General features: G+C 38.4%; 1 protein-coding gene across 1 annotated transcript; it reads left to right on the top strand.

Annotated features, from left to right (window-relative positions):
* Window positions 1-588: 588 nt before the first annotated feature.
* opn8a (opsin 8, group member a) lies at window positions 589-5542 on the top strand. The gene is made up of 4 exons (XM_087779042.1): window positions 589-661; window positions 3590-3877; window positions 4606-4931; window positions 5156-5542. Exons 1-4 carry the CDS (start codon window positions 589-591, stop codon window positions 5540-5542), a joined length of 1074 nt encoding a protein of 357 aa, XP_087635168.1.
* Window positions 5543-11361: the final 5819 nt, after the last annotated feature.

Raw genomic sequence — 11361 nt, 5'->3', positions numbered from 1 at the left:
TAAGAAACTCAAGTTTAAGCCATGATTTTAAAAAAAAAGAAAAAATAAGTAATTAACTTGAAGAATTACTGATTGTGATCAATTTTTGAATCTCTTGACAGCTCCGGTAAATAGTTTCATTTTTTTTCCCCCTCGTTTATCACCAGTTAATTGATAATAGCAGGAGCGAGTGGAACAAATGTAACCATTAATGAAATGTAAAGCTACTGTAAGAAGTTGTGTTGCAATCATGTGAAATTAAGTGTTTTTGCTGCCATGTATGATTACTGATCATAAAGATATCTGCTGTGAGTGTGTGTGTGTGTGTGTGTGTGTGTGTGTGTGTGTGTGTGTGTGTGTGTGTGTGTGTGTGTGTGTGTGTGTGTGTGTGTGTGTGTGTGTGTGTGTGTGTGTGTGTGTGTGTTGCTTAATGTGCTGTGAATTACCAATCGTGGAGGATTTACTTTCCGTGCACCAGTAGAGAAGCAGCTGCTCTTCATAGAGGTTGTACGTCTGACACGACGGATCAACAGTAGTTGTTGACAAATGCCACAGAGGCTGCTCAGCCCAGCGAACCTCTTCATATCTTCATTCCTGTCGGGGAAAGAAATGGATGAGAAATACAAATCCAAGCTGTCGCCGTCCAATGATTTCTGGGCTGGGATTTACCTGTTGATTATCGGTGAGTAACACACGCTTTATTGATCGTTTAAAGTTTAACTTCAAGCTTTAATAATGGAAATACATGTCGTTTGACAACTGATTTATTAAAAACGGAAAGATTAGTAGTTAAAATATATATTTTCCAACTTGATTTCTTGTGTTTCAACATTTTACATGGATCTTCATTATCTCACAGTTTTGATCAATTTAATGACAAAAGTGAATATTCAGGTTTGTGATCAAAGCGCAGAGGGTTGTAGACGACATGGTGCTGGTTCTGACAGCTCGCTGACATTTTCCAAATTCTGCTCGGGTGGTTCACCACATGGTCTCTCGTCTGTCAGTCTGGCTTAAAAAAAAAGTTCAGAGTTTGTTGTTTGCACCAAGTTGTGCAGGTCATATGTCAAAAAAGATTCATCGTTTCCTGATAGTTAGAGAATAATTATCACATAAATACAAATAGATTAAGAATTTAAATGTAGTCTTCCTGTTGACAGATTGCAATGATAATAATGAACAATATTATCATATTTTTAAATATTTATACGGGAATTATTTGTTTAAAATTTAGAATCAATTAACATTGAATTATTGTAAGTTTTCTTGTTTTATCTCTTAGTGATAAATTATCAGAATAAAGGTTGATCTCTATTGTTTAAATAAAAGAAGGAGGAAATATAGTAATTGAATGAGTTTAATGGACTAAATATTTGTGCAGTAAAAACATCCTTTATCCTATATCTCTGGTTTGGTCGTGGGGGCAGCAACTCGGACAAAGAGACCCAGAATTTGCTCTACACAAATCCTTTATTTTCTTGGTTATCTAATTATTTTATTTTTAAACAAAAACGAAACTTAGTGTTGCACCACTTTCGTTTAGTATGTTATTATTATATTTTATTGGTACATCTTAAAGTGATAGTTCACCTTTAATTCAAATTTTACTCATTTTCACCCTCAGGGTTGTGATTATTTTTATTGTTATTTGTTCCTTTTAGGCTGAAAGACACGCTTTAAAACCAAATTCCTTCCATAATATTCATTTTTAAGTTTGTCTTTTTGGACGAGGAGGATGAAGAAATTCAGCATTGTTTGCATTTATTGACAAAAATGTTCATCTGTAAAGGAACAGACTACTCTGAAAATAATCCCAACCCTTAGTGGACATGAGGGTTAAATGGTTCCTGTCTATCACGTTAAAGCATGAATACATTTAAGAGGCAAAACATGACTGGAGACTGATCTGTATCTGTGGTGGCTCAGCCTGAATATCACTTTCTATCCTCCTTTGCTATGAAGTTCCTCATACAAAACACTCAAAGTGTTCGCCTTAATCCCTTGACTCCTCTTTTTGTTGCTCTCAAATCTTTAGATCCACCTTTTTCCTGATACTTCTCTAGAACCTCCGACACCCAAATCTTTTCTTTGAGATACTCACTCACTGGCTCTTCGCAGCTTTCCTTATATTTTTATACACTTTATACATTTATACTTTATATCTTAATACATTTTTAGGAAAATGTTGTCACAACATGATCTGGAGTTTATAATCCATGCATTTGTGTCTTTTCGTTTGGACTATTGTAACAGCTGTTTTCATGTCTTAACAAGAGGGAGCTGTCTCGCCTGCAGTTGATACAAAACTCTGAAGCGAGAATTCTGACCTGCTCTAGTAGAAGAACTCACATTTCTCCTCTTCACTGGCTTCTAGTTTCCTTCAGGATCAACTTTAAGATTCCTGGTTCTTACTTTCAGATCTATTCATGGTCAGGCTCCTCCTTACATCAGTGATCCGACCCAGCCTTACATCCCAGCTCGGGCTCTGAGGTCTGTGGATCAGAATCTACTGATGGTTCCAAAAAAATAAATCCTTCCAGGCTGTTGCTCCTAAGCTTTGGAACGATCTTCCTCTCTCTTTGCGCTTGATAGAGTCTAATGACTCCTTCAAGAAACATCTTAAGACGTTTTTATTTGTTCAGGCTTTTCCTTGATTTTCTGGAACTCCTGTTGTGTTATCAGTGTTATCTTGCCCTTTAAAGTATATACTTTATTGATTATTGTTTCGATTGTTTAAGCACTTTGTGACCCTGGTCTGGAAAAGCTCTCTATAAATATAAATGACTTACTTACTTACTTTCTTCAACATCCAGCAATCTTCCCCACTTATGGTCCTACTTTCTCAGCCAGCAGTACTCTCTCCATGCCGCCACTTTCACAGTCACCTTTTTCCAGCTCCCTCCGTCGGTGAATCATCTGCCCTCCTCCCCTCCACTCTTAAATGCAACCCTGTGTTTCCTCACTGCAATTTCCACGCTTTTAGAAAAGTCTAACCACCGCCATCTGTCCACAGCATACCCCCCCCCCCACTCCGATAATGTCACATCCTGTTCCTGTCCTTCTAGGAAAACCCCCTCCTGTCATCTCGTTTTCTCTCTAACTCGTCTCCTCCTGCCATCAGGGGCGCTACATTCATCATCCCTCCATCAACCTCAAGCCTTAAGCGATCTTCCCATAGCGTGCCTGCAGCAGTGAGATTCATTCATTCGAGATCCAGTCGCTATCCTGCCGAGGTAGTCCATTGTATTTCCCAGGCTGGTCAATAGAGGGCAAAGGTTGATTGGAGTACATACATCTGAATAAGTCAATCCATCAGGCAGGTTTAGATTTCCTTGACATATTCATCATGACGGAAGAAAAATTATTCATTTAAAGAGATTGCGCCCTTGTTCAGAGCCTGCGGCAATTTGTGTGATGGCCAAAATCTCTGGGGCGAACTCTTGTTTTCGTACGGACAATGAAATTTAATTAATTATAAATGCAAGGTAAGCTGGACGTTTCCAATTAATTTAACAAACATGTTCATCCGTCCATGGGGGAAACATGCTATCGTTCATATAAGGGGTCGCTCGAGCAATTATCGTGACAAAACCTTTTTTTTTTTTTGCAGCCATTTTGTCCGTGTGGGGGAACGCGGCCGTCCTGAGGAGCTCGGTCCAACGTTCCCTCAAAGCTGCGGAGCTACTGACCGTCAACTTGGCGGTGACGGACATGGGCATGGCCATCAGCATGTATCCGCTGTCGGTCGTCTCGGCTTTCAGTCACGGCTGGGTCGGCGGAGACGCCTCGTGCCTCTATTACGGCCTGATGGGGATGATTTTCAGCATCAACAGCATCATGACGCTGGCGGTCATGGGTCTGGTCAGGTTCATGGTGACGGGAAATCCACCGATGGCAGGTAAAACAACATCTGGATCTGTCCTTTCCGAAAAAAAAACAAATGGGGCTCAAGAGTTAAGGCTAAATAAAGGGCGACGGGGTTTAAGGTAATTCTTCTTGTAAGGTCAGTACTTCCCAAAATATCCCTAAATTTAATTAGTAAATAGAAAATGTTTGTCCAGTAAATGGCAAATATCAGGATCGGACCTGCATTTCATTTTCTTATCGTCAACTATTTTGGGGACGGAATTATTGATCACGATAACTATTCAAATGCAATGGGAAATGACATGATAGTAAATCAGGATAGCACACCCACAGGGCACCCCATTAAACTGTGTCTGACTTAATGGATTTATTGTATGAAGTAAATTCATGCTGAGGAACTGAAGCCCCAAAATAATGAACAAATTCTTTAACATCCTTTCGAGAAAGTCAGATAAAGTCACACACACTTATATACAGTATACTATACATATGTATTTATTTAATCTTGCTGATGAAAATCACATTACAAATAAAAGGCTTTGGTATAATTCCTTAAATAAATTATTATTATTATATCGATATCAATTGTTGGAAGGAGAACCTTTAGACCAGTCTGAGGTCCTGAGCACTCTGCAAAAGGTTGTCTTCCACGATATCCAATCCATATGATCATATCAGTCCTAGATAGCGGGGGGTAAAAAAAAGCATAGCCAGCAAGTGAAAAGTGCTGACTCAGATGGTTTTATGACTGTGTTGCAGGATTTCGGTTCCAAAGACGAGCCATCAAGTTGTTAATCGCTGGTATTTGGATCTACGCTTTCTTGTGGGCTTTGTTTCCTCTGCTCGGGTGGGGGAGTTACGGACCGGAACCCTTTGGACTGGCGTGTTCCGTCGACTGGACCGGCTACAAGGACTCCCTCAACCACTCCACCTTCATCATCGTCCTCTCGGTGCTCTGCACCTTCCTTCCCTGTCTCTCCATCATCGTGACCTACTTTGGAATCGCGTGGAAGCTACACCGGGTGTACCAATCGATTCGGAACGTCGACTGCCAGTGTGGCAAAATCGAGAAAAAAATCACTCTTGTAAGACCTTTGTTTTACATTTGTTTGTTTTGCTATTTTATATAGTGTTAATATCTGGGGAAATCAATTGACCTAAATATGAACTATTAGTGGGTTTTTTGTATAGGAGTTGTTTTTTTATTTTTAAAACTGCATGTTGTCCTTGTTGTGTATTGATTTTTGAGCGGCACCTCGCTCGTTTTTAATCCCCGCTAATCCTCACTTCAATGCTCGCTCTCTTCCAGATGGCTGTTATGATCAGCACGGGTTTTATTTTCGCCTGGACTCCGTATGTGGTCGTCAGCTACTGGAGCATGCTGCACACGCAGGACCACCTGAATCCCATCGTCACTCTGCTGCCCTGCCTGTTCGCAAAGAGCGCCACCGCCTACAACCCGTTCATATTCTTCTTCTTCCAGCGGAACTTCGGCCTCGACACGCTCCACGCGACGCAGATTTTCTGCTGCGCCAGACGCTCCAGGGACGTCGGGCAAGTGGAGCCGGCGCCAAAAGAGCACGAATGTAAAATCCACAGTGAAGTAGCTCTTGAGATTCATGAGAGTTTGATGAAAGATCAAGCTGCAAAATCAGGCAACAGAATGAACGATGATTTGAGCGTCACACATATTTGAATTTACGCTTTAAGGTCGATGGTATCAAACTGGGGCCAAATAAGAACCGCCAAGGGATTGTAATAATAAGAAATTATATTGTGACCTACGAAAATGCCACTCTAAGATAAATTGAACAATTAAAGAAGGGATTTTTTGAGGATTAAACTGACATACAAATAAATGATGGGACTGTTTCACTCAATAAGGATCGTACTTCTACTCTTGTCGACTTAGGGGTCGGGAGAATTTTCAGAGAAATACTAAATAGTGTCTTTTTGGATTTATAGGCGGAAACGTACATAAATATGACCGTCTGGGACGGAGCGCATTTTTCGTAAACGTCCAAATATCTCTGTGGTGCTCGACTGTAACGTCCATCTTGGATTGAAGCCTCGACATGAGTCATTTTTCAGAAAAAACGTAAACAAGTCTAGAATTTAAAGCTTGTTTTTAGCCGTTGTTACGCTAACTGCTAGGCCGGCTTCCTCTTTGTCCAAAAAGAGGAAACATCCAAATACCTTCCAAAATGCTAGTCTGTAACGTCCCTTTGGTGATGAAACTTTGCTCAGAGAAATTGTTCCGAAAAAAAAATGAACAAGCCTATATTTTAAGTTTGATTTTAGCAGAAGCTTAAAGGCTAACATGCTACACAGACAGGAAACACACAAGTAAAATATAAGAGGGGAGTTACAGACGGGCAGTATGGAGATATTTAGATGTTTTTTGGGAAAAAACCTTCATATGAACATTTTCCTGTAACCCCAAAATGACACGGATTAATCCAAAAATAATTCCCAGTTTGGGTTCGACACCCCTGTCATAAAACAATCTGAGCTCTTAGCGAACCTCACAAAAATGTCACACCTGCATTTCAAGAAGTAATAATTTGTATAAACTGGATTGTTTGTTGTTGATATTTTGTGTTGTGATGATGATGAAGATGATGATTCGTGCATCAGTATTTTCGGAGAAATGTCCTGTTTGTTGTAAACACAAAAACATTTTTGTAGTTTTCCTGCAGCAAGCAGAAAGAAAACAAAAGTTGTATATTTATTTACGAAAGTAGGATAAAACAACATATCCCAGCTAGTTTGGGAATGAGGTTTAGGACTGGTAGTACACGATTTTTGGAAGTATACGCAATCTGAAAGTTGCAATGGCCTGTCTCGATTCACAATGTTTCATGGCCGCCCAATTCAGACCAAAAACGATGTGTCTGTGTAGTACATGATCTTTGAAATTTGCGATCCATTTGCGCCTTTACGTTGTATTTTATGAAAGATAAAGTAGTAAAATTAATCATTGAGTCCATACCATCTACTGGTTAAAATATATATAAATACTTTCAGTTAATAGAAAAACATGCTTTGAGCTCCAAAGTTGTGAGTTTGTGCATCGTAGTAAAATAAATAAAAGCTCCTGCAGATAATTGTGTAATGTTTCAAGTAACTGTAGAGAAGAACAAACGTCCTGATGTTTAAAGTAAAAGTACATAAAGCCCGGATCATCAATTTGCCTTTTGATCATTTCGAGACTTGAAGACACTCTACTTTTTTGGCTGTATTTAAAAAAAGTTGTGTTTTTAAATGCAACGCAAACGTGGAAAAGGATCGTAAGGATTGTAAGGATTTACAAGATCATGTACAGACACAAATATGAAGTACTTTTTGACCAAAAAATACATCAAGAATCAAGACATTAAATGGGTGTACACAGGCCACTATCAAATGAACGACTCACACATATTTTTGAAAGCATCAAAAACCCATAACCTCCAGCTATATCGACTAATCCACCAATTACACCGGAATTTAAAATAAACGTTGAAAAAGAAACAGAAGAATTGTTGTGAGACCAAGAGACAGATCTAAATATGTGAACACAATGTGTTATTTTACAATAAATGTTGACACTCAATGATGATTAAATAAAACAAATATATATGTTCTTATTTCTGCTTTTCTAAATGTGATTACTTCGCTAACATGGCTGAAGATGATCCACTATCTGGACCAAAGGATTAACTCTTGCTGGTTTTTGTGTTTTTTTAAATGAACGGAAACATGGGCATCGCTCGCTTCTTCCCTCTTCTCTGATTTGGATTATCTTGTACTTCACCCCAGCTTTGATGACCTACATTTCAAGGTGATGTCTGATTACTGGGTATGGATTTATTGAGGATTCTGCCTCACTGAGTTTTCACAGTAATCTGTTCCTTTTTGGAGTTATAGGTCAATATGTACTGATGGTCCGATGAAGCTTCATGAAGCAGTGTCATTATATTCAGAGTCCACTAGATGGCAGTCTCTGCACTATTTTCCTTTGTTTTGAACAACTGTTCTAATGAAACATCACATCATGTTTAAACTGATGGCGCCACCTTCTGACCTCTAAACAAGATGACACTGTTTCATGAAGCTTCATCAGACTATCACTGCAAATATGTATGTGAATTTTAATGCCGCAACTGGAACTCAGTTGTTTAAATCTTCGTCTGAAGATTAGTCACTTAAAAATATCCAAATAACCTCAATACTCCATCTTGTATTGAAGCGTCGAAATTATTTTTGAAAAGACCTAAATAAGTTTATATTTTAATGTTGTTTGAAGCCGTAGTTATCAGTATCTCAGTTCTTCCCTGATGTCTTTCCTCATTGAAACAAGTTGCAAGAGTTAGGCTGCTAGCCTAGCAACATCCGCTAAAAAAATGCTTAAAATATACAGACTTGTTTAATTTTTTTCAGGGCCATTTCTTCTTGTCGAGGCTGGAATAAAAGATGGACGTCACGGACGAGCACGACGGAGGTATTTGGATGTTTTTAGGTGCCTCATTTTTGGATGAAGATGAAGTTTGGCCTAGAAGCTAGCATAGCAACGTCTGCTAACAACAAGCTTAAAATATGGCCTTGTTTAATGTATTCTGGTAAAATTCCTTGTCAAGGCTTTAATATAAATTGGACGTTACAAACTAGCAGTATGGAAGTATTTGGATGTTTTTACGTTTTTTTGGACAGGAGATAAACCTGAAATTCAGTCGCTCCATTAAAATGGACTTTAATATTTTTTTTGTAAATCTAAAAGAAGATAAAATTCCCAACCATTATTTGACTTGAGGGTGAGTAGAAGATGAATTAGAATTTTGGGTGAACTTTTACCTTAAGCTTTAAGAAAACTTCTTCTACATTTGAAATCTCAGCAAACGAGAGGTTACGAGAGTGAATTCCATTATAATAATAGTCTTCACTCCTCCTCCAGCCAGCTGTAATCACACCCCTTTGTTTACACAACGAGTCCCTCGGAGGTGGAGACCCCCGGGATTTTAGACACGCGGTGACAAACCTTGATGCCTAACCAATCACAGCAGAGTGGGTGTGGTTTTGGTAAAACAAGAATATGTAGTGTTTTCAGTGGGGCTTAAGCACATTTTCTAATGTAATTTTAATGAAAACAGAGTGTTGTACAAACAGACACACTTGTCAAATACTTATTTTTATTTCTTAGCTCCACACAATGTCGGGCCAAATGATGGTCATTTTAATGAGGCTGGGGTGTGCAGTGGTTACAGATATCATCCTAATCAGATGTAAATGGAGAGCCAGGTGCGAAAACCTCACTCAAAAGAAAATGTCATCTTTCAACTTAATACAAAAGCCTTCACAGTCGAGAATCCGATTATGATTTCCATCACGAACAAACTCTACCAACCATGAAATTACAGAGATATCTTGACCTGAGAGGCGTCATAACGCTGGCTCAATGGCTTCACAAAAACTCACTGACTAGAAGGACACCTTTGTTTGACAGGCGTCATGTGTTCTTAATGAATGTCAACTAAAATGTTCATAAATCAATTTTCTTATTTGTTTTTTAACCAAAGAAACTTGAACAAAAAAAAAAAAGTATTTATTGGTTTTAGTGTGGTCATGACCTGAAAAGGTTTCTGGAGTTCAGTCGAAAGTTTCATCAAACACGAAAAAAAAAAAGACCTTTCATAATTCATATTAATGGGTTTGTTTACCCATGATACCCCAAACATGTTACCAAACTCATGCCTATAAAGAATTTAGTGTTTGTTCTACAAATCGTGTTATTTAAATTTAATTTATAAGTGCTTTTTTTTAATCTCAAGAGAAAAATGTGAAGACGACGAGAAACAAATAATTTCCTTATGTGTGGTTAGATTGAGTCGATATTCAAGTTATCTCTGTCAGGCAGGAACAAGCTTTGGCTTGTGTTATGGAGGCCGAGACGTTGTGTTTTGATGATAAAGGAAATCTCAGAATAGCATTTAGGGTAAAAAAAAATGCAAAATACATCTCGACATAACGCCGAATCAGCAGGACCACTGTGCTTGGGACAACATGGTACCATATAGAGTTATGTTTTATTCATAGGTCTTTTTTCAGATATAAATAATGAATCTATTAAAAAAAAAAAAAATTCTTTCCCTGCAGCCAATTTAAAAGTGGTCTGCTTTAAACTGCTTTAGACAACATAATAAACATATTATAAACTGGCCAAATTCCTTCACTAGCACGACTTTTTTAGTTTATTTTAGGTTGTTCCGATCAATAACTAGAAAGGCCTATTTTTCGATTATTGAGTAAGTCTTATTTGTTGTCAGATCCAACCTCCCACACGTTTGTTTCTATGGAACCCTTTTGCTGTCGACTATTATTTCACCTTCAAAGGAGGATTGCACCAACACATACGTATTGATTATCTGACTGGGGGTTATTTGACTGGGGGTTGATTTACCTTTGCAACAGCACCATTACCAAAAGTCCCAACATTGATGACGCATGATTTATTCTTATTGCATTTTGGCTGCTCTTAAAACAGACTTAAGCCCAATTCGCACTGGATAAGTATTACCTGGAGACCTCTGTGTTTTGTAAATTACCCCCCCCCCCCCCCTCTGCGTTATTCACACGGGATAAGCAACGTGAGTAAAATAGTAATTTTTACTGACATTACCTAGAAAAACATATCTAAAAAGGAGCGTGATTACTGAAAGAGAAAGTTAGTGTAACCAAGCGTTCTTCATTTAGAGAAGATAAAGTAGACAAATGTTTATTTTCTTTTCGTTTCTCAACTTGTGCAGACGCTTAACAGCGAGAGCGCTGCCGTGCACATAAATTAGCCCCAACACTATTCTTACAGAAGAGACACAGTCTGTTACAGTAGTGTAACCGAGTGTATTCGTGTGGGAATCAACGAGGCTGGAACTTAGTTTGTATCTGTGCAGTGCGCACGTCTTCTTTACTTTTGCCAACAATAACAAACTCGATCTACTTCCTTTTCAACCCCTTCAAAATAAAACAGCGGTAGTAAATATTAACACAATGGCGAGTGCCTGGAAGTCCGTTAAAGTGGCATATATGCAGCATTCAGAATTACAAGCACAGGCATTCGTATTCACACTGGATTAGTATTATCACCCGACGTCTGTGTTTGGTGAATTACAGTAGGTCATTTTCGGCGGAATTATTATATTACAAATCACAGACATGGCGCATTCGCAACCTAACAGCTCTGTGCTTCAAGGATTCAGAAAGACATGAAAACTCTGTTTTTCTTTCTCACGTGTACAAGTAAAACATGGGACTTTTAAACCAGATCTGATCTCTATTCTATGTTTAAGTAAAAGCATTAACGGGTTAATACAAATGTTTAACTTCACTCGTTTTCTACTCACCCTCATGTGAACTGAGGATTGGTAATGGTAAACACTTCCTGTGTTCACACTCGCTTTACAAAAAAACAAAAAATATAAAAAAAATAAAATACACACTTTAAAAGGCCAAGACACATAAGACAAACACAGGAGTCCCAGA

The sequence above is a fragment of the Callionymus lyra genome, chromosome 17, assembly GCF_982586985.1.
Source record: "Callionymus lyra chromosome 17, fCalLyr1.hap1.1, whole genome shotgun sequence".
In the NCBI taxonomy this organism is placed as follows: domain Eukaryota; kingdom Metazoa; phylum Chordata; class Actinopteri; order Syngnathiformes; family Callionymidae; genus Callionymus; species Callionymus lyra.
The sequence above is the reverse complement of the archived record's forward strand: the minus strand, read 5'-3'. Positions and strand labels throughout refer to the sequence as shown.

Bases quoted from the DNA above. Each gene is read 5' to 3' on its own strand.
- opn8a (XM_087779042.1), top strand. From the start codon at position 589: ATGGATGAGAAATACAAATCCAAGCTGTCGCCGTCCAATGATTTCTGG. The intron at 662-3,589 runs GTGAGTAACACA...TTTTTTTTGCAG, and splicing joins GATTTACCTGTTGATTATCG to CCATTTTGTCCGTGTGGGGG. The intron at 4,932-5,155 runs GTAAGACCTTTG...GCTCTCTTCCAG, and splicing joins TCGAGAAAAAAATCACTCTT to ATGGCTGTTATGATCAGCAC.